At 42.8% G+C, this 24529-nt stretch overlaps 1 protein-coding gene across 2 annotated transcripts in view; it reads left to right on the plus strand.

Moving 5' to 3' along the window:
- The window catches only part of LOC112249942 (receptor-type tyrosine-protein phosphatase F-like), a 318952-nt gene that overhangs the window by 254082 nt on the left and 40341 nt on the right, over nt 1–24529 (plus strand). For both annotated transcript variants that reach the window (XM_024419699.2, XM_024419707.2), the window contains 7 exons: nt 8495–8612; nt 9962–10403; nt 10573–10712; nt 11818–11915; nt 15483–15739; nt 20918–20999; nt 22448–22654. In XM_024419699.2, the coding sequence (XP_024275467.1) occupies nt 8495–8612; nt 9962–10403; nt 10573–10712; nt 11818–11915; nt 15483–15739; nt 20918–20999; nt 22448–22654 (1344 nt within the window). The remainder of the gene's footprint in view (nt 1–8494; nt 8613–9961; nt 10404–10572; nt 10713–11817; nt 11916–15482; nt 15740–20917; nt 21000–22447; nt 22655–24529) is intronic.

Below are 24529 nucleotides of genomic sequence, written 5' to 3' on the forward strand. Positions count from 1 at the left end.
GGCAAATCCTTTTTAATCCGTGTCCTATGAACAGAAATAATTAAGAGAAATTTTAGATACAATATTTCGGTGCTCTTCGGCCATTGGACATAAACATACGACAACAAGTTGGAAATCGCAAATTCAAAATTGAGTGGTTTGGAAGGAATCAGTGGCTAACTGCAAGCATTGCAAAGCAATCACTACCCTGATATTCAATGGAGTGGGTGTGTGGTCCCATTTCTGGCTTTAAGGGTGGTCTCTTTTCCAAGCTTAAAATGACAAATATTCAACATTGGCCATGTTGTCAATCCAGCATAATTTCTGCCGTGCTCAAAACAACTGTTTAACTTGGAACTGGGAAATCTGACTTCAGTGAGTTCAAGACAACTGGGATTTCGGGAATAAATGAGCTCCGACTGGGAAAATACATTTAGAAAGGTCATCCAACTCGGAATTCCAAGCCGGGAACTCTGGCCTCTTACTAGAGCCGCGACCTGGAGGTCACTGACGTCATCATGATTCACCCTTGTTTTTTCCGAGTTCCCAGTTGTCTTGAAAGCACCATAAATCCAGAAAATGCTAGACTTTGATGACAAAGTTTGACAACAAAATTTGCCCACGAAGAACTCCCGTGCCACCTTCCTGTTCAAATGAGCACAGCACAACAAGATGAGTCCAAAAATGTATTGTACACAACTACATAAATGATGTAATATGACAGTGAGATACCTATACTGCATCTAAGAAAGTAATACTAAGTGTATGTTGTGTATTAAACTGTTAGTAGCCCATGTGCCTCACCCTAATCATTTGCTCCCTTTTCCTCTCCTAATTTTGCCTACTGTTCTGACTTGGTGGTGCACATGTAGCCTATAACCTGATTAGAGAAATGTAATGTTTGAATATTATAAGAGCTTTCATTGTCTGCTTTTATGCCCACTTTATTTATCCTATGGTTCTGACTTGGTGTACAGGGAGAACACTGTAAGAATGGCCCATGTTCTGTATTCTGTCGCTGTACATTTAAAAAGTGCTTAACAAATATTTAGATTGACTACGGCCGTCCTCTTATCTGCCTCTTATCTGCTTGTCGTCCCCTTATGCCATAGTTTGTTCATCTCAATTGTCAGTAGAAACCACATTTGTTTAAGCGAGTCAGCCATTTCAGCTATGCTTTTTTAAAGGCAGTAAATGAGCCTGAATTAGCTGTTTTGCTGCCAGACGAGGCTCTGCTGATAGCCAGGTGTAGCAGTGGCAAGGTTTTGGGACTGCTGTTGTGACTCTGCTGTTGGGACAGCTTTATGTAGGCCCTAACATTTTGTGGGCACAGTTTGTCACCGTTATAGTGCAATTAATGAATTGTTTAGTGTTGTGTTGTGTAGTGGCATTGCTGGCATGCGTCCCCAAATTATATTTTTTGTTGCCCCACCAAGATTTACACTCAAAAATTGACACTGGCATCGAATAAACATGTTTTGGTGTTTACAATCCAAACACTGTGACGTGTTTTTATATAAATTATAAATGTCTTAATGTGTTTAAAAAGTGTTGCAGAAAAGTGTTTAATTACGTGTTCAGGTCCTAAACACTTGGATTTCACAGTGTAGGAACCCCTGGTGATTTAGGGTGGAAGTTTAGAAAAAGGAGGACGGTGGAATAGGTAAGTGGAAGGAGGAGGTGGAAGAGAGGGGTGGAAGAAGTAGGTGGAGAGGACCAGATCGTTTGATCTGGAGTCTACTGGAACTGGAAGTCATGACAACTTGATTGGCTTCAGTTAAACAAGCCAGGACAGAGTTCCCTTGGATGCAGAATAGAATATTTCATCATGTCTTGTCTGCGTCCCAAATGGCACCATATTCCCTTTATAGTACACTACTTTTGACCAGAGCCCTATAGACTCTGGTCAAAAGGGGAATCGGGTGCCATTTGGGATGCAGTCTGTCTTAATGTTAAATGTTTAATCTATTCCCTCCTTGGGAATCCATCCCTACATTCCCAGAGAACCCGATATTCGTCCCTCCCCTCCTCCTCCCCCCATCCCTCTGCATTTGAATAAGAGAGAAGAGCCTGATTAGATTTTTATTCCAAATGAAAGAGAGAAACCACTCCAGCGCCAAAACTAAAAAGGAATACTGTACGATAAAAATAATGAGGCTTTTTAAAGAAAATTAATAGCTCCAGATGACTCGTATTCCCTCTCATCTTGAACCCCCCTGAAAGATGAGATGGCTGCTTCTTAAACCCTAAGTGGGCGATCTTTGCTCAAAATAGCCTACTACGCCAGCCTGCTCTGCTCAGTAGCATGTCTGTGATTACATGGCTGCATCATAATTATCAGAAAGGGAAAGCCTTCTTTTTTATGATTATCATGTAATAAAGACGTGAGAGGCTACAGCCATGAAATCATAATTAAAGATTGGTTTGGGCTCTGGGAAGCGAAGCTGGCCATGTCATTCCTGTGGTTGCTAGCTGCAGTTTCTTGGTCTGTTATCTCATCTGCTCTCTGAGGGCTGTGCTGAGCTCCACGCCCCAGGCTCTTACAAGCTGGCACCATGGGTGGTAGGCTGATGGGCGAGTGAGATGGAGGGATAGAGGGATGGGTGGATGAGTCTCTCTGGGTGTTCTCAGTTGGAAACCCAGCTCCTGTCTCTGACTTTCGCTCTTCCGTCTGAAACTCATTCATCACAAATGACACACTATTCCCTTGATATGGCACTACTTGCATGCCTGTGTCACTATGGGCCCTGGTCAAAAGCATGCCTGTGTCCCTATGGGCCCTGGACAAAAGCATTCCTGTGTCCCTATGGGCCCTTGTCAAAAGTACACTCTAAGAAAAAAAAGGTGCTGTGTAGAACCATATAGGATTCTTCAGTTTGTCCCCATGGGGAAATCCTTTTTTGTGCTGGGTATAACCTTTTGCAGAGGGTTCTGACTAGAACTCTTTATTTAGGGTTCTTCAAAGAACCCCCTGTATATGGTTCTATCTAGAACTCTCTATGGAGGGTTCTGCCAAGAACCCCTTTGAAGGGTTCTACAGTGAACCCTTTTATCTGTGGAGGGTTCTTTGGACCCTTTATGAAAGGTTCCACCAGCCTAATTAGCCTTTAAAATATACATATTTATGAGAATACAATACGGTAAATAATAAAGCCTTTCTTTGAGGGCCTAGTTATACCCTAACAGAGTGATGTTAGGAATCTCCTGGTTTACAGGCCACATCAGGCCTGCAAGTCACATTATGCTGGCTTGCAAAGTGATGTGTGATTCCTATTGGAATCCAACCCGGGTTATCCAACAAGTGTAATTGTTAGTTACACATAACCTGAATTCAGAATGACTGCCAGAGTAGAGAAGATTGAATACTGAGACGACCTCAATCATCTAAACAGGAACAACCATTTCAGTAACAAGCGCAAACAATTCTAACATATTGAATTAGTTTAGAAAACTGTATGTTATTTATATTTTTTGTGTAGCATGAACTTAATCAACACATGCAAAAATACAAATATTACAGTAAATCAAACAATTACAGTACCAGTCAAAAGTTTTTGCACCTACTCATTCAATGGTTTTCCTTTATTTTTACTGTCTTCTACGTTGTAGAATAGAGAAGACATCAACACTGTGAAATAACACATATGGAATCATGTAGTAACCAAAAAAGTGTTAAAGAAATCAAAATCTATTTCATATTTCAGATTCTTCAAAGTAGCCACCCTTTGCCTTGATTACAGCTTTGGACAACCAGCGTCACTTTTCCAACAGTCTTGAAGGAGTTCCCACAAATGCTGAACACTTGTTAGCTGATTTTCCTTCACTCTGCAGTCCAACTCATCCCAAACCATCTCAATTGGGTTGAGGTCAGGTAGTTGTGGAGGGCCAGGTCATCTGATGCAGCACTCCATCACTCTCCTTCTTGGTCAAATAGCTCTTACACAGCCTGGAGGTGTGTTGGGTCATTGTCCTGTTGAAAAACAAATTATAGTCCCACTAAGCACAAACCAGAAGGGATGGAATATCGCTGCACAGTGCCGTGGTAGCCATGCTGGTAAAGAGTGCCTTGAATTCTAAATAAATCACTGACAGTGTCACTAGCAAAGCACCCCCACACCATCACAACTCCTCCTCCATGGTTCACGTTGGAAACCACATGTGGAGATATTTTATTTGTCACATGCACCAAATACAACAGGTGTAGTAGGCTTTAAAGTGAAATGCTTACTTACAAGCAATTAACCAACAACGCAGTTAAGAAAATACCTGCAAAAAAAGTAAGAGATAAAAATTTCAAATCATTAAAGAGCAGCAGTAAATAACAATAGCAGGGCTATATACAGGTGGTACAGGTACAGAGTCAATGTGCAGTGGTACCAGTGTCCTACTCTGTCTCACAAAGACACAACGGTTGGAACCAAAAATCTCAAATTTGGACCAAAGGACAGAAATGTGACCATGAAGGCTTGATTCACACAGTCTCCTCTGAACAGTTGATGTTGAGATGTGTCTGTTACTTGAACTCTGTGAAGCACTTATTTGGGCTGCAATTTCTGAGGCTGGTAACTCCAATGAACTTATCCTCTGCATCAGAGGTTACTCTGGGTCTTCCTTTCCTGTGGCGGTCCTCATGAGAGCTAGATTCATCATAGCGCTTGATGGTTTTTGCGACTGCACTTGAAGAAACTTTCAAAGTTCTTGACATTTTCCAGATTAACTGACCTGGTCTTAAAGTAATGATGACTTTCATTTCTCTTTGCTTATTTAAGCTGTTCTTGCCATAATATGGACTTGGTCTTTTACCAAATAGGGCTATCTTCTCTATACCACGCCTACCTTGTCTCAACACAACTGATTGGCTCAAACACATTAAGAAGGAAAGAAATTCCACAAATTAACAAGGCACACCTGTAAATTTAAATGCATTCCAGGTGACTACCTCACAAAGCTGGTTGAGAGAATGCCAAGAGTGTGCAAAGCTGTCATCAAGGCAAAGGGTGGCTACTTTGAAGAATCTCAAATATATCATATGTTTTGATTTAACACTTTTTTGGTTGCTACATGTGTTCCATATTTCATAGTGTTGATGTCTTCACTATTTTTCTACAATGTAGAAAATAGTAAAATTAATGAAAAACGCTGGAATGAGTAGGTGTCCAAACTTTTGACTGGTACTGTATGAAAATCTCCCTGCAATAGAGCATGCTGGGAAATATTATATATGATTCTACAATGAGGGAAAAAAGTATTTGATCCCCTGCTGATTTTGTACGTTTGCCCACTGACAAAGATATGATCAGTCTATAATTTTAAATGGTAGGTTTATTTGAACAGTGAGAGACAGAATAACAACAACAAAAATCCAGAAAAACACATGTCAAAAGTGTTATAAATTGATTTGCTTTTTAATGACGGAAATAAGTATTTGACCCCTCTGCAAAACATGACTTAGTACTTGGTGGCAAAACCCTTGTTGGCAATCACAGAGGTCAGATATTTCTTGTAGTTGGCCAACAGGTTTGCTCACATCTCAGGAGGGATTTTGTCCCACTCCTCTTTGCAGATCTTCTCCAAGTCATTAAGGTTTCGAGGCTGACGTTTGGCAACTTGAACCTTCAGCTCCCTCCACAGATTTTCTATGGGATTAAGGTCTGGAGACTGGCTAGGCCATTCCAGGACCATAAATGTGCTTCTTATTGAACCACTCCTTTGTTGCATTGGCTGTGTGTTTTGGGTCATTGTCATGCTGGAATACCCATCCATGACCCACTTTCAATGCCCTGGTTGAGGGAAGGAGGTTCTCACCCAAGATTTGACGGTACATGGCCCCGTCCATCGTCCCTTTGATGCGGTGAAGTTGTCCAGTCCCCTTAGCAGAAAAACACCCCCAAAGCATAATGTTTCCACCTCCATGTTTGACGTGGGGATGAGGTTCTTGGGGTCATAGGCAACATTCCTCCTCCTCCAAGCACGGCGAGTTGAGTTGATGCCAAAGAGCTCCATTTTGGTCTCATCTGACCACAACACTTTCACCCAGTTGTCCTCTGAATCATTCAGATGTTCATTGGCAAACTTCAGACGGGCATGTATATGTGTTTTCTTGAGCAGGGGAACAGTGCGGGTGCTTCAGGATTTCAGTCCTTCACCAGATAGTGTGTTACCAATTGTTTTCTTGGTGACTATGGTCCCAGCTGCCTTAAGATCATTGAAAAGATCCTCCCATGTAGTTCTGGGCTGATTCCTCACCATTCTCATCTTTGCAACTCCACAAGGTGAGATCTTGCATGGAGCCCCAGGCCGAGGGAGATTGACAGTTCTTACATTTGCGAATGATCGCACCAACTGTTGTCACCTTCTCACCAAGCTGCTTGGCGATGGTCTTGTAGCCCATTCCAGCCTTGTGTAGGTCTACAATCTTGTCCCTGACATCCTTGGAGAGCGCTTTGGTCTTGGCCATGGTGGAGAGTTTGGAATCTGATTGATTGATTGCTTCTGTGGACAGTTGTCTTTTATATGGGTAACAAGCTGAGAGAGAGAGAGAGAGATCTACATTTTTTATTTGTGTCATGTGCATGTACTGTATGTTTGTGTGGTTTGTGTATGTGTGCTTGGGTTTTATGTATGATGTGCTCAGTGTTGACTTTTTATTGGTTTGCTTGTTATAGCCAACAAATGACAGTTAGATACAAACTGCTTTAAAGCCTTTGGTTCTGCCCAGTCAGAGAGAGAGACAGGGAAAACCTTGGAACACTTTGACTTACCTTCAAGAGTGTCTGACTTGTACTGTGTCCCAAATGGCTCCCTATTCCCTCGTGCACTACGTTTGACCCGAGCCATATGGGTACCTGGTCAAAAGTAGTCCTCTGTATAGGCAATAGGGTGCCATTTGCAAGATGTGTGATAAAATCTGTGACAACTGTATTTGTTTTTCTGTTGTGTAATTCTATTTCTGGATTGTATACCTAAAAATCATGAAGAATGAGGATATATTTAGAAAATGACTCAGACAGTACTGAGACACAGTAACCTCATGAGTGATGAGTACTATCAAACTCTAAAATGTCTGTTATGGCAACAGTACTTTTTCCTTCACAAAGACAATATCTCTTTCATTTCTTTTAGCAACCTTGTTTGGGGTAAGTTGTAAAATACAGCAATGACCCTACCATCAGACAATACAACCAAATGTTAATGTTTCTGCACCTGAGGGACACAGACACATAGTAAATAAAGTGAATCATATTGAATATGTATCTCTTCATCACGTAGAACAAGTAGAGGCGGCATCTTGAGTCTTCAGCTAATCTTCAGCCAATCTTGACGACAGATATCGATGAGGACAGATCATCTTGAAGACAGATCCATTTTAGATTTCTTCCCAAGCAGTTTACGAGTACCAAGCTGACCCCTCTTACAATAATCCAATGAACACAGTTAGTATATACACTCAGTGGCCAGTATATAGGTACACCCATATTGTACCGGGTCGGACCTGCCTTAGCCTCCAGAACAGGCTGAATTCTTTGGGGCATGGAGACGTTGCTCAATTGGTATCAAGGAACCTAACATATGCCAGGAAAACATTTCCCACAAATCCTCACTGCCAACAGCATGAAGTAATAGTAACCAGGATTTGTCGGACAAGCAATGTTTTTACACTCCTCAATTGTCCAGTGTTGGTGATTGCGTGCCCACTGGAGCGGCTTCTCCTTTTTTTTAGCTGATAGGAGTGGACAAGGACAGACGAGTTGTGTGTTCCGAGATGCCGTTCTACACACCAACATTGTACTGTGCCACTATTTTCCTGTTTGTGGCCAGCCTTTTAGCGTGCATGATTCTTGCAATTCTCCTTGGACCTCTTATCAACGAGCTGTTTTCGCCCACAGGACTGCCACTGAAAGTATGTTTTTTGTTTGTCGCACCATTCTCGGTAAACCCTAGACACTGTCATGCGTAAAAAGCCCAGGAAGCTGGCAATATCTGAGATCCCGGAAATGGCGTGCCTGGCATTGCCGATCATACCATGCTCAAAGTTGCTTAGGTCACTCTTTTGACCCATTCTAACGTTCAATCGGACAGTAACTGAATGCCTGAATGCCTGTCTGCCTGCTTTATATAGCAAGCCTCGGCCATGTGACTCACTTCTAGGAGCGAACCATGTGGCGGTGTACCTTATAAACTGGCCACTGAGTGTATAAGGTTTAATCTCAGTTCTTATATCACCACAGCAACATGGGAGTACCAAAATTGTTCTCTATTTATTTTCAAACCATTTGAGCTTTGTTTGTTCCTTTACCTTCTCTGCAACCATTTCTCAGAAAGAAATGCAATGCTTTGGGAGTATTTCAAATGCTACACTGACGTATGGTGTGTGTGTGCGTGTGCGCTTGACTGCCTAACCCTACCAGAGTGTACTGAACACAGTACAGTGGATGAAGGCTGGGCCATTGTGTTAGGCATCATCTCATCATAGCATTAGTCTGACATGGGCTGTTTGTGCATTTCTCTCCAACAGGAGACTGTCATAACTGGCCTGCTCCCTGAGACCACCTACTCTGTCACTGTGGCAGCCTACACCACCAAGGGAGATGGGGCACGCAGTAAGGCCAAGGTGGTCACCACAACAGGAGCAGGTGTGTAGAGCTACACACAGACACAAACACACACACACACAGGAGGAAGTGTGTACAGCTAAATCATTGCTCCTTCTTGATCAGGTGATTATTGTGAAAGAGAATGTTTTCTTCCAAAAGGGCACTGCAGTACAAATATCAATATCACTATAATGAAAAATATAATCTAAAATAACCTCATCAATTTATACACAATTTATACACAATCCTCATCAATTTATACACAATACCCCATAATGACATAGCGAAAACAGGTTTATGTACATTTTTGCAAATGTATTTAAAAAACTTGCTCAGGTGTATCCTCTTTCCATTGGTCATCCTTGAGCTGTTTCTAGAACTTGATTGGAGTCCAGCTGTGGTAAATGTAATTGATTGGGCATGATTTAGAAAGGCACATACCTGTCTGTATGAGGTACAACAGTTGATAGTGCATGTCAAAGCAAAAACCAAGCCATGAGGTCAAAGGAATTGTTCATAGAGCTCAGAGACAGGATTGTGTCGAGGCACAGATCTGGGGAAGGGTACCCAAACATTTCTGCAGCATTGAAGGTCCCCAAAAAAACAGTGGCCTCCATCACTCTTAAATGGAGGAGGTTTGGAACCACCAAGACTCTTCCTACAGCTGTCCGTCCCGCATAACTGAGCAATCTGGGGACAAGGGCCTTGGTCAGGGAGGTGACCAAGAACCCGATGGTCACTCTGACAGAGCTCCAGAGTTCCTCTGTGGAGATGGGAGAACCTTCCAGAAGGACAACAATCTCTGCAACTCTCCACCGATCAGGGCTTTATGTTAGAGTGGCCAGACAGAAGCCACTCCTCAGTAAAAGGCAAATGACAGCCCGCTTGGAGTTTGCCAAAAGGCACCTAAGGGACTCTCAGTCCATGAGAAACAAGATTCTCTGGTCTGATGAAACCAAAATTGAACTCTTTGGCCTGAATGCCAAGTGCCACATCTGGGGAAAACCTGGCAACATGCCTATGGTGAAGCATGGTGGTGGCAGTATCATGGTATGGGGATGTTTTTCAGCAGTAGGGACTGAGACACTAGTCAGGATCGAGGCAAAGATGAACAGAGCAAAGTCCATAGAGATCCTTTATGAAAACCGGCTCCAGAGCGCTCAGGACCAGTATAAATGGTGAATGTGCAGTAGTACTCACTCTGACTGGCTTGACCTGAAACTGCCCTTTTACTCTGACTGCTCACAATGGTTGCCTCCCAAATGGCACCATGTTCCCCATATAGTGCACTACTTTCGTCCAGGGCCCATTAGGTGTGTTCAATGTCATTTTAAAGTATGTTTTATGTCATTATCCTAATGATCCTAATCCCTCTCTTTACCCATTAGTCCCAGGCAGGCCCACTATGATGATCAGCACCACCATCGGTAACACAGCCCTCATCCAGTGGCAACCTCCGAAGGAGATGGTGGGAGAGCACATGGGCTATCAGCTGCAGTACAAACGCATGGAGGAGGAGTCGTTCACCGTAAAAGACTTCAAGAAGATAGAAGACCACTTCACCGTCACCGGCCTGCACAAGGGCGCCACCTACATCTTCAAGCTCTGTGCCAAAAACCGGGTGGGCAACGGGGAGGAGTACGCAAAGGAGATTACCACGCCAGACGATGTGCCCAGTAGCTACCCCCAGAACCTGAGCGTTGTGGGCCTGACCACCACCACAACCAAGCTGGCCTGGGAGCCTCCGGTGCTGGCTGAGAGGAACGGGAAGATTGTCCAGTACATTGTGGTGTACAGAGATATCAACAGCCAGCAGAACCACACCAACAGGTAATATTCAATACCAATGTAAATTTAAAAAATGTAAACACCTTCTGAGACATTGATAAACCACTTAACACAGAAAGTCCTCACTTTATCTCAATGAAGTTCATCTTGGATAGTCCATTGTCCGAAAACAGAGGTATCTTATCTTCCCTTATCTTATCTGCCTCAACAGCACGACAGAGACCCAGATGACCATCATGGGGCTGCAGCCTGATACCACCTATGATATCAGGATCAGGGCATTCACCAGCAAGGGAGGGGGACCAATCAGTCCTAGTATACAGAGCAGGACCATGTCTACCGCCATGCCAGGTGAGTATGCGGTGGACATACGCAATGCAGGCGTACACACAAACCCGAGTGTGCGCATGCGAACACACACACACACACACACACACACACACACACACACACACACACACACACACACACACACTGAGAGCATGATCGTGTCGACCTCCATGCCTTATGAGCTCTGCTGATCTGTATAAATAGTCTCACACAGATGCAGACAACACCAGACCCACATGCACACAGGCATGCAAACACACACGCACACACAGACACACACACAGAGCAGATGGTATGGGAGAGGAACAGATGCGTAACTGTGTGTGTGGAAGCTGGTGGCAACTGGACAAGAGTGGCAGAACCAGTCCAGCGTAACCAGTACAGCAGTACATCAGCACCATGGAACACTCCTTTCATGTTCATATTAGGGCACATATGGCTGATGTGGAAATATATGCTAAGCTTCCTGCTACTAGCTATTCATAGTCAAATCTAATGCACAGAGGTCTAGGAGGCAGCTACCAGATACTGGGATTCAGATCCCACTGTTTTACACCCACCAGTTACAGTGAAGTTTAATGTAGAGGAACACTCATGTGAGTAGTTCCCCTGATGTTTTATCATGCATATATTTATGTTCAAGTGTAAATGCAATAACATCTCTTAATGTTACCATTAGAAAGTATGGGTCACTGAACATTAGTGAACTATTATGAATTAGATATCTCTCCAGAGACTTGTTTCATAATCTGTTTATCTGCTCTCTATCTGCTTTGTGTCCCTTACTATTTTATCTCCCAAGATGCTCTAGGGTTCCCCTAGCTCTATCATATTACAGCAAGTACAGATGACAGTGCTCTTTTATAATTTACCCTCTGTGTGTTTCCTCTGTCTCCGTCACCTCTGTTTCACCCGTCTCTCCCCCACCTAACCTCTCTCTTCACTCTCTCCCAACCTCACCCTCTTTCTCCCCCAACGCACCCTCTCTCACCAACTCCCCCTGTCTCACCCCTCTCTCCTCTACCTCACCCTGTCTGCCTCACCTCACCCTCTGTCTCCCTCCTCTCTCCCTCAATCTCACCCCTCTCTCTTCCGCCTCACCCTCTTTCTCCCCCAACTCCCCCAGAGTTCACCAAAAACTTTGGTGTGAAAGCCGTGATGAAGACGTCAGTGCTGCTGACTTGGGAAGTGCCAGAAACATACAAGTCTCAAGTGCCTTTCAAAGTAAGTAAAGACAACTCCATCCTGATAGCGTGCCTTTCTCCCGCACAGATTGAGGGAATTGCATTGTGCGTGAGTGACGCCACTTTTGTCAGTGGACAATGGAAAGAAGGCTCACACAACACAATGGAGGGGCTAGGATTGAAATATATATTGAAATATCATGGGAATGAGGAAGGATATGGCCAAGCTTTAAATAATAGGTTACGATTTATATTCCATCACACGTGGTCCATAACTGTCATGAGGTTCATATAGAAAATTACACAAGGAAGAAGGGAGAATAAAATCATAGTGCACTCTAAAAAATGCTGGGTTGTTTGGTTGACACAACTGCTTTGTTGCAGGTGTTGTGTCACTTACGTGGGTTGTTTTCTTAACTGCTTGGTTATTGAGATATGACCCATTGGGTCAATGCGGGAAGACTGGAGGCGTAGTTAAGTAGGGGCGTGGCGTCCAGATCTTTTTTCTTTTGACAACCATGAGAGTAAATGTCATTTCTGTTCACTGGTTCTGTTGTATAGTTATCACAAAACAAACTTTTACATTTTTGTAGTTGTAATGATACTTACAGAAGTGTATGAGTTTCCTTAAAGCCTTTGTTTGGATTTACAAATATGTAATAAGTTAAAATGTTACTTTTAATGTTTTCTTCTTTGCTGGGGCTTTATGGTGGTGTGCCAACCAATGTTAGACGCAATACCCCCACCTAGTGATTGGGAAACTAAACTAAGCTTTCTAATACATTGAGCATTGCCAGCTAATTGTGTCAAAAATAGGTTCATGAGGCTTTGATCAACACAGTGTACAGTAGTGGCACCTGCTGGTCAAAATAATTTAAAACAGACACATTATTATAGATGACGTCCTACACGTCATAGCAGGTGTGCAGGGTAGCCTTTTTGCCTTCTACCGAAACCAATACCAAACCAATTACGTGGTTATTTGACAAAATGAAGCTTTGCACGTCATTGATCACATGCTTCTAATAAAGTAATACAAGCATCGGCCCTCTGCTTCAAAGTAAACTGCTTCAGGATTTCGGTGTATGCCTCGGAGCTCCGGTATCAAACGTATCATCATTGTAACATCACGACTTCCACCTCTGATCATCTTGAAAATCATTTGTGGCTATTGAGGTGTGAAACCAGTGGGTGGAGTATACCTTTTTTGACTGTTCAAGTACTGGCATGACTTTTCTTTTTTTGTACTGGAGTAGTCAAATAAAAATAACAAAAATGTTTAGAACAAGGGCAGCACTATATATATATAAGGTGTACAGTATGTAAACTTCAACTGTGTGTATGTACATACAGTTACATTTAAACTCAGTTTTTCACAATTCCTGACATTGTTTCACATACCTTGACTTTGTTGTCCGTAAGCCATTTTGCCACAACTTTGGATGTATGCTGGGGTATTTGTCCATTTTGGAAGACCCATTTGCAACCAAGCTTTAACTTCCTGACTGATATCTTGAGATGTTACTTCAATATATCCACATGATTTTCTCCCCTCATGATGCCATCTATTTTGTGAAGTGCAGCAGTCCCTCCTGTAGCAAAGCACCCCCACAACATGATGCTGCCACCCCTGTGCTTCATGGTTGGGATGGTGTTCTTCAGCTTGCAAGCTCCCCCCATTTTACTCCAAACACAATAATGGTCATTATGGCCAAACAGTTCTAATTTTGTTTCATCAGACCAGAGAACATTTCTCCAAAAAGAACGATCTTTGTCCCCACGTGCAGTTGCAAACCGTAGTCTGGCTTTTGTATGGTGGCTTTGGAGCAGTGGCTTCTTCCTTGCTGAGCGGCCTTTCAAGTTATGTCGATATAGGACTGGTTATACTGTAGATATAGATACTTTGTACCTGTTTCCTCCAGCAGGACAAGGTCCTTCGCTGTTGTTTTGGAATTGATTTGCACTTTTCGCACCAAAGTACATTCATCTCTAGGAGATAGAACGCGTCTCCTTGCTGAGTGGTATGACGCCATGTGGTCCCATGGTGTTTATACTTGCATACTATTGTTTGTACAGATGAACATGGTACCTTCAGGCATTTGGAAATTGCTCCCAAGGATGAACCAGACTTGTGGAGGTCTACAATTCTTTTTCTGAGGTCTTGGCTGATTTCTTTTTATTGTCCCATGATGTCAAGCAGAGGCACTGAGTTTGAAGGTAGGCCTTGAAATACATCCACAGGTACACCTCCAATTGACTCAAATGATGTCAATTAGCCTATCAGAAGCTTCTAAAGCCATTACATAATTTTCTGGAATTTTCCAAGCTGTTTAAAGGCACAGTCAACTTAGTGTACGTAAACTTCTGACCCACTGTAGTTGTGATACAGTGAATTATACATTAAATAATCTGTCTGTAAACAATTGTTGGAAAAATTACTTGTGTCATGCACAAAGTAGATGTCCGAACCGACTTGCCAAAACGATAGTTTTTTAAAAGGACATTTTTGGAGTGGTTGAAAAACGAGTTTGAATGATTCCAACCTAAGTGTATGTAAACTTCTGACTTCAACTACACATCTATATATATATGTATATATATATTCAGTCAATAAAAAAACAAATGCCATTTAAGATGAATGTATTAAAACTCTAATCTCAACTGGTTATATTATATCGTGGATCATACTCTTCAAAAAGGGAGTAACCTCAGCCACATGTCGCTTTCTTTACGAAGCCTACTGCTGTGCAATGGCATAGCATTGTTTTGTAAATTTAGCAGACAAGATGCACTTATTTCCCTAGCACTTATCACAGTCAAGACACCTATTTTATAATAAAATATAACAGAATATTGCGAAGTGATTCGCATCTCACGTCCGCAACAGTTTTTCTTAAAGAGTGATCATTTGAAACAAGGCTCAATTCGGTAAGTTGAAAGGTACATTTTTCAGGTTCCAAATCAAAATCTGTGTTCTTTTCAATATAGTTTATTATGCCTGAGGGGAGGACAGCTCACAATAATGGCTGGAATGGAACTAATGTAATGGCATTAAACCATGTGTTTGATGTGTTTGATACCATTCCACTGATTCAGGTCCAGCCATTACCACAAGCCTGTCCTCCCCAATTAAGGTGCCACCAACCTCCTGTGACATGTACAAATGGAACACTAGGGTCAAAGCAAATGAACATTGTCTTCAAGACAACATTTTGACCAAATAGTTTTACAGTATTTGAAAAAAGAAGAAGAAGAAGTGTTGATGTCAGTTCATGAACTTGAGTACATGATTTACTCCTGCTCATCCCTACCCCACGTGAGCGGGGACCCAAAGAAAATTAACTGTCGGTATTGAATCAAATATAAAATATATTTAGGTTTTATTAACACTTTTTTGGTTACTACATGATTCCATATGCGTTATTTCATAGTTTTGATGTCTTCACTATTATTCCACAATGTAGAAAACAGTCAAATAAAGACAAACCCCGGAATAAGTAGCGGTGTACAAACATTTGACCGGTACTGTATGTGTGTTTGTGTGTGTGTTTGTGTATGTGTGTGTGTGTGTATATAACTAAGCACTCCTCCCTGTGTCTCTATCTAGATACTGTATAACCAGCAGAGTGTGGAGGTGCAGGGGAACCTGAAGAGGAAGCTGATCACGAGGCTGCAGCCAGACACAGACTACAGCTTTGTGTTGATGTCTAGAGGGAACAGTGCTGGGGGTCTACAGCAGCAGGTCTCTATCAGGACCGCCCCGGACCTGCTCAAGACCAAACCCATCCAATACCAACACGACCCAGAGGAGGGGGGCAAGCTCACCATCACCCTGCCCAAAGTCCCCACCACCGCCCCTGTCAGGTCTGTCCCATAAACACTGTGGCTGTTACTGTCACTACCACCATCACTCTCACTGCTAAAACTAGGGCTATAACCAACTTCCATCCTGTTCAATGCTGATGTGTCTGCATTGTGGCATGGTTGTAAATCTGTTACTCCTGCTGTGTCCCTATACCTCTAACTGGGGACCTGGGGGCGATTGTTCCTTAGTCGGGGATCTCTATCTGAGCCCACTGTATACAAGATGGCTATCTAAATCCCTATACCTATTAGTAATATCTATTATTGCCACTACTTGTATTATCCATCCTGTGCTTTCTTATCCATCCTGTGCTTACTATAGTTGTAAGCGACAAGTCAACATGAATCCTCCAACACCAACTGTCCCAACTATGTCCTTAAAAAGATAGGGGGCGGCAGGTAGCCTAGTTGTTAGAGCGTTGGGCTAGTAACCAAAAGGTTGCTAGAATCCCCGAGCTGACAGGGTACAAATCTGTCGTTCTGCCCCTGAACAAGGCAGTTACCCCACTGTTCCTAGGCCGTGTGGTGGTTCATTTCTTTACTATCAAATGAGTAGAGACAAACTTATCACACAAGTCAGAGTTATGCATAAACTAAATCTTTAATAGTGAGAGCTTTGCAATAGCGATGGCTGGTCGACGAATCACCCTCTCTGATGATCCGTTGAGAGCGGCGAGACAAAAGTACAAAGGTCTTTTCTAGCCAAGGTACACCCCCTTTCAACCTACATGACAAACAACAGATATATAGAATGGGTCACAAGGTTAAGATTTGTATGAAAGATAACTATAATACATAGCAGACAGTATCTGCTGTGTCAACGGTTTTCGTTTTATAGACCAGTGTCTGGTCCTCCGACTCCAAACGGGAACCAACTCTACCTGGTACGGTATAGAACAGACACATTAACTGTTTTATCACCCAAAAGACATGGTAAATCTCCTGTCAGTGTTATCTCCCAAAGGCCCATCCTCAGTAGAACACACACACACACACACAATAGTTAAGAATACTCTATTCTGTTGAAATAAAACAACCATTTGATGCAATTAAAGTATTATAGCATAATCTTGCAATTTTGCCACCATAGCCGTCATTGAAAATAAGAATGTGTTCTTAACTGACTTGCCTAGTTAAATAAAGGTTTAACAAAAAGAAGAACAGGAGAGGATAGAGAATGAGAATGGTTAGAGGATAAAGAATGAGTTGTCAAGTGTTGCTACTGTATGTTGTCTGGGTGCTACTTCATCTGTTCATCTATTTGGCTGGAGGCCAGAGCTATACTGTTAAAAGTAACACCCAGCACTTAAAGGAGTTGAGAGATGATTTGGACAGAGAGAAGATGACGCACAACAGAGGCTAAAGAGGCTGAGCTCGCTGTAATTTAGGTCCAGAAGGCCTTCCTCACCAGACACACAGAAAAAAAACATGGCTTTCCATGCTAATGCTAAATCAATATCCTCAGATGAGCACGAGGATGATGAAGGATTTATGGAGGATGAGGATCTGCACACACGCATACACACAAGCTGTGTCCTCCAGGGCCACCTGGTTGGAGAACAACTCCAGTGCCTGTATATACGTCTCGCTATTCTACACACCAACAGGAATAAATACTGTACTATAGTATTCTACACTACGGCATAAATACTATAGTGTTTTTGTAGTGTAGTGTTTTTGCAGACTTTACTGTAGTATTTACTGTAGATTTTTTTTGCAGACTTTACTGTAGTATTAACTATAGTGTTTTTGACTACATTACTGCAGTATTTACTATAGTGTTTCTTCTTCAAGAAACCTACTGGAGAAATACTAAGATCACATTTTCAATAACTGGTCAGTGTGAACAGATAGTTCAAAGTTTATGCTATTTTCTATACCTGGCATTTAGGTTTTTCACTTATGGGTGGCTCAAATTGCGATATGGGGAAGGGAATGGGCAGGGTATATGCATATTGAATACTGTAATATTTACTAGTTACTCTTTTTGCAGACTATACTGTAGTACTGTGCTACAGTGTTCTTTTGTGAATAATACTGTAGTATTCACTATAGTATTCTACAGGATACTACAACATTCTACAGTACTACACACGATCGAGGGAAAATACAGTGTGTAATATTTGTATTCTACAGTATATTACATTTGACTACTTAATTCTATAGGAAGTACTGTAGTATTCTATAGTCAACTGTAGTATTTTTTTGTGTGAGCAGTTCATAATCACCTTGGTATTTTCACATTTATTTTCAGTGGTATAGCAGTAGAGAGAGCACTATTAGGGATAAGTCTGGCTTTGTCCCAGGCCAGCCTGCTGTCCTGCAATCATTACTAGTAAAAACCTTAAAAAATAGGCTTTATCTAAATAAAAATGTGCTAGTAAGACACATTTAAAACTGGCGCTATAGGGGAGTGCTGCCGCTTTATCGGCTCTTAACCAACCATGCTATTTTGTTTGTTTTTTCGCTTTGTTCATAACTTGTTTTGTACATAAATGTTGCTGCTACCATCTCTTATGACCGAAAAGAGCTTCTGGACATCAGAACTGGGATTACTCACCTCAAATTGGACGAAGAGCTCTTCTTCAATGAGTCGGACGGGAGGGATATACTACTACAGACACCCGACCAGGTCCAGATCCCCGTGATTCGCTGGAAAAGGAAACGGAGGTTTCGAAGGAAGAGATCAGGGTGCCTTGTGAGGATCAATTCACTTGGACAAAAGGAACACCTATGTGAGAATGCTATTCATTGACTACAGCTCAGCGTTCAACACCATAGTGCCCTCAAAGCTCATCACTAAGCTAAGGACCCTGGGACTAAACACCTCCCTCTTCAACTGGATCCTGGACTTCCTGACGGGCCGCCCCCAGGTGGTGAGGGTAGGTAACAACACATCCGCAACTCTGATCCTCAACACGGGGGCCCCGCAAGGGTGCGTGTTCAGTCCCCTCCTGTACTCCCTGTTCACTCCCTGCAAGGCCAGGCACGACTCCAACACCATTATTAAGTTTGCTGATGGCACAACATGGTAGGCCTGATCACCGACAACGATGAGACAGCCCGTAGGGAGAACGACAGAGACCTGACCGTGTGGTGCATAGACAACAACCTCTCCCTCAACGTGATCAAGACAAAGGAGATGATTGTGGACTACAGGAAAAGGAGGACCGAACACGCCCCCATTCTCATCGATGGGGCTTTAGTGGAGCAGGTTGAGAGCTTCAAGTTCCTTGGCGTCCACATCACCAACACACTAACATGGTGCAAGCACACCAAGACAGTCGTGAAGAGGGCACAACTAAACCTATTCCCCCTCAGGAGACTGAATAGACTTGGCATTGGTCCTCAGATCCTCAAAAGTTTCTACAGCTGCACCATGGAAAGCATCACTGCCTGGTATAGCAACCGTTCGGCCTCCGACCGCAAGGCACTACAGAGGGTAATGCGAACGGCCCAGTACATCACTGGGGCCAAGCTTCCTGCCATCCAGGACCTCTATACCAGGCAGTGTCAGAGGAAGGCCCTAGTCATAGACTCTTCTCTCTGCTACCGCGCGGCAATCGGTACCGGAGCGCCTAGTCTAGATCAAAGAGGCTTCTAAACAGCTTCTACCCCCAAGCCATATGACTTGTTAACAGCTAATCAGAAGGCTACCCAGACTATTTGCATTACTATCTTCTATGCTGCTGCTAGTCTCTGTTTTTATCTATGCATACATAGTCACTTTAATAACCCTACCTACATGTACATATTACCTCAATTACCTTGAAACTGGTGCCCCCGCACATTGACTCTGTACCGGTACCCTCTGTACTGCTTTTTAATGATTTGTTATTCTTATCTCTTACTCTTTCTTTGTGTTATTTTCTTAACTATATTGTTGGTTAAGGTCTTGTAAGTAAGCATTTCATTGTAAGGTCTACACCTGTTGTATTCGGCACATGTGACAAATAACATTTGATTGGATTGATTGGATTTACTGTAGCTCTATGCTACTCTCCCATTAGAGCAGAAAGCAATTTCTTCAAGAGTTCACTTCAAATGTTAACTAATAAAAAATCAGTGGCCCAATGCAGAACCTGCAATTTCAGAAAAGGTACTTTTTTTACCCCTACTACTCAGGCAGACTTGTGAATTACTTGGACTCAAGTGTTTGTTTCTAAAAAGAAACTGTGAACATCTAAGCCGTAATAAGCAGCGCCAGCATGAGTGAGAAAAAAAACAAAAAAACGAATTTAGCAATACAATCAGTATCTTAATGCCCTGGCCAGACCTTTTCATCACACTCTGGATTAGAGCCAGACACACACACACACACACACACAAGAACCAGAGTAAACATCCGAGCCAAAGCCAAACTTATCCTACTATTCCTCTGGTGACAGAAGTTAACTACATAGGTTTAACTGGGCAAAGTTGTTGTCGCATAAGAGGGGGGAGGTGTGTGTGTGCATAGCATACGTGTGTTCGCCTATCAGGGGATTCATTATTTGGTATGAGAAACTACATATCTATGTTCGAGTATGGATGGATTGAGGCCTTAGCAGAGCCTGAATGTTATGACAATAGAGATATCTGAGATATGCTCAGGCTTACCCAAAGGGACAGCGTGTTACACACACATGCATGCACCCATGCACGCACACACACTCATGCTCACTCACTCCATCGCAGACACACATTGGTTTTTACTATCCAAGTGGGGACCAAAACATCTATTCTCATTCTAAATCTTATTTTCCCTAAACCTAACCTTAACCAAGCCCTAACCTTAACCCCTAACCCCTAGCCCCAAACTCCTCAGCCTAATTCTAACCCTAATTGTAATCCTAACCCTAAACCTAAAATCGCATTTTTTTCCTTTTGGGGACCGGTTGAAATGTCCCCACTATTCAAATGTTCCTTGATTTACTATCCGATGAGAGGACTTTTGGAACCCAAAAGGATAGTAAAGTTAGACCACACGCACACACACGCACGCACACACACACACACACACACGCACGCACGCACACACACACACACACACACACACACACACACACACACGCATGCACGCGCACGCACGCACACACACACACACGCACGCACGCACGCACGCACACGCACACACACACACACACACGTACACAAACACCCTGGTCGTGCTCAACCTGCCTGTCTCTCTCTCTACAGATATTACTACATAGTGGTGGTTCCTGTCACACCAGCCACACTACACAGGTGGGAGAACCCTGAAGATATGGACTTGGATGAGGTGAGTGCGTGTGTGTGCGTGTGTTAACAGCACCTCCTCTGGGCACAGACCAAAAAAATCCCTTTCTTCCATAGCACCAAGCCCATTAAATATGAAGCATCTTTAAAACACCTCATATATTTTGTCTCTGCCCCCCCCCCCTCCAAAAAAAAAAGAACAAGACGATATCGACAGATTATGCTGTGAATTGCTGATTACAGAATTCTCAGCTTTCACTACACATGTAAATTGCCATTTTTGCCCTTAACAGTTTGTCTTTGCTGTGCAGGATGGTGATTTCCATTTTTTTTAAATAAGCTTTTTATTTTTCATTTCAAGTTTTGCTTCTCCTGAGTGTTTGAGGCACTTAAAACACTCCTAAATAGCTGCTCATAGCATTTTTTTGCTTTGTTTTATTAATGTGGACCTTTTGGGCTTCAATACCTTTCTCGTGAGTTTGCTTTCTCTCAATCTACTGTCGTCTGCAGAAAAAGTGCAGCCTCTTGAATATCAAAAAGCATAGAGTGCGTTAAATAAATATGCCTGCATCCAAAGCACCTTTGAGACAGCAAGATCTGCTCTCTCATTGTCAAAGCCTTTTATTTCTCTGCAATCTAAAACATTGCTATTGCTGCCGTTTTATAGACTAGAGAAACTGTCGGTATGAAATGGGTCTGTTAAAGTCGTGTTGAAGAGCGGAGAAGAGGAACAAGGTTTTGGGGGGTTCACATAAAAATGTAACGTGGACTTTCTAGGAGTCAGTAGAACTGTAGAATACTTCAGACATTCTCTTTGAATACACACACACACACACACACACAGGAACAAACACACACACACACACACACACACACACACACACACACAGGAACAAACACACACACACACACAGGAACAAACACACACACACACACACAGGAACAAACACACACACACACAGGAGCAAACACACACACACACACACACACACAGGAACACACTCCTGAGACTGTCTAATAAAGCTATGACCTCTCACCACAGCTGTAGGTCAGAAAGAGGTGCGAGTGGTGAGAGAGACAAGAGAGGAGCAGCTCACTGTGGACAAGTGTGAAACCTGGCTGCAGGACCAAGATGTTATAAAACTTGAATTACTCTATGCATCATTTGCAGTGTACGATTTTAACCCACCTGTGAGCCTAGAAGCACAATTGATTGTGGCTTATGGGCGCAGTTTATGAACACATATTTATTTGATGTGAACAGTATGCGTGTTCTATATTACTGACTATATAGTTGCTACAGAATAAAAACAAAACCCCAAACTGGACAGATAGATAATAAAGTTAAGTGCCTTGCTCAAAGCCATAATGGCAGGAGATTGTGTATCTTTGAGTCTTCGCTCCAATTGGCATCCTATTTCCGACATAGTGCACATACAGAATGGCGCTATTTGGGGTGCAGATAAGTATTTCTCTCTGATGTCATGTCAGCTCCTGGAGGCTAGTTCTGACCAGAGCCTGAAGAGGAGACAGACCCAAGAGTTCCTCAGACCCTACATCGCTGCCAAGATGGATGCTCTCCCAGACACCTTCCCTCTAGGAGACGAGAAGAAGTACAACGGCTTCTACAACAAGCCTCTACCGGGCCAGCAGCAGTACCTCTGTTTCGTACTGGCTGCCCTCAAAGGCCACGAATCTGTAAGTGAAACAACCACTTCTCTGTATCTATAGATACTGTAGTCACAAACACAACTTCCATACGGTATCACCATCCCCGAGATACATGAACATCCAATGTAGAATCAAACTCAAAAGACTAGTACTGTTAATACAACAGTAAGGATATGTCATATACTGTAAATGCCCCTTGAGTCTGCCATGCATATTCTAGCACAGTGCAGCCTGCCAATTATTTCATTTTAGCACAATCAGTTGTTTTTGTTGTTGCGATACTCCTCGTGTCTCTCAGTGACACAGCTAGGTAACAGGTGAGCCAAGACTTCCGCTGGTGTCGCCATGCCACAAGCTGCACGAAGCAGCAGCACTGTGTGACTCACGTCTGTGTAGTGAGTCACGGTTACGTGTCACAGAGAAACTATGAGCCCGCGTCACAGTCAGAGTTCACTCAGTGTGGCCGTCATTGGTTTCCTCTTTGGAAGATGCACTCACTGGTGGCCTTGGCCTTCACTGCAGAAGTTCAGACAGCTCCTCAGCCTCAAAACACGTCTCCCCTATCTATTTACTGTACATACAGTGCATTTGGAAACTATTCAGACCCCTTGAATTTTTCCACGTTTTGTGTTTTTTTCTCATCAATCTACACACAATATCCCATAATGACAAAGCATTAAAATGTTTGCAAAAAAATAAAATTATGAAATATCACCTACAGAAGTATTCAGACCCTTTACTCAGTACTTTGTTGAAGCACCTTTTGCAGCGATTACAGCTTTGATTCTTCTTGGGTATGACTCTTCAAGCTTGGCACACCTGTATTTGTGAGTGTCGCTGCACAGCTGCCTTTCCAAATCATGTCCAATCGATTGAATTTACCACAGGTAGACTCCAATTAAGTTGTAGGAACATCTGAAGGATGATCCATGGAAACAGGATGCAACTGAGCCCAATTTCAAGGTAAAAAAACAAACTGTTTTCGCTTTGTCATTATGGGGTATTGTGTGTGGATTGATGAGGAACAAAAATGTATGTAATCAATTTTTGAATAAGAGTGTAACGTAACAAAATGTGGAAAACGTCAAGGGGTCCGAATACTTTCTGAATGCACTGTATACTGCATGAGGAAATGATGGCATGGTTGATAAAAAAATAAAAAAACATAAATCGATTTTTACAACCATTGGACCACCAACTCTCGACAGTGCCAGCCCATTGCTATGCCTTTCTCCATCTTCTGGGAAGCAATACATTGTGGAGAGAAAGGAGAGTTGTGCATTGTGTTTTTGTTCAGCTAGAACGTGGTTATTTCTCTTTAACAGAGTGACAGACAGACACATAACAGATCTGTGACCCAGTAAAGTGAATTATTATTGAATCTAAGTCATGCCTGGCCAGATAAAATAGCAGGCTAATCACGTTCATGGGAAAACAGGGAAGTGAGCTCAGCTTTATAGTTATGGCAGGGTTGATGGCAGGATGGAGGAAGGAGGAGGAGAGAGGAGGAGGAGGGAGGCGGGAGACTGGAGCAAAAGGGCACTGCAGCTTTATGTGGCTCCCTTGGCTGGTAAATATGCCTGGAAGTGTGAAATTGGATAAAAGAAACAAGCCATATAAACAGTGTGATCACTTACAGCAGGGAAGAGAGGGAGAGAGGGAGGAGGGGAGGGAGCATTAGAGAGAAAGGGTGTCAGTTTCATCTGAGGGGACTGGAGAGAACCGAATGAGAGTGATGGAGGGGTGAAAAGAGTGAGGGGTACAGAGAGAGATAAGTCTGATGGAGGAATGGAGAGTGGTAGAGGGAGCCTTGGGGAAATAATATACAGTACTAAGAGAAGAGGAATGCAGTAAAGGTTTTATGGATGAGATTTTCTTTTTTCTATGGGGAGATTTTATGGA

The sequence above is a fragment of the Oncorhynchus tshawytscha genome, linkage group LG01 (assembly GCF_018296145.1).
Source record: "Oncorhynchus tshawytscha isolate Ot180627B linkage group LG01, Otsh_v2.0, whole genome shotgun sequence".
Classification (NCBI taxonomy): Eukaryota; Metazoa; Chordata; class Actinopteri; order Salmoniformes; family Salmonidae; genus Oncorhynchus; species Oncorhynchus tshawytscha.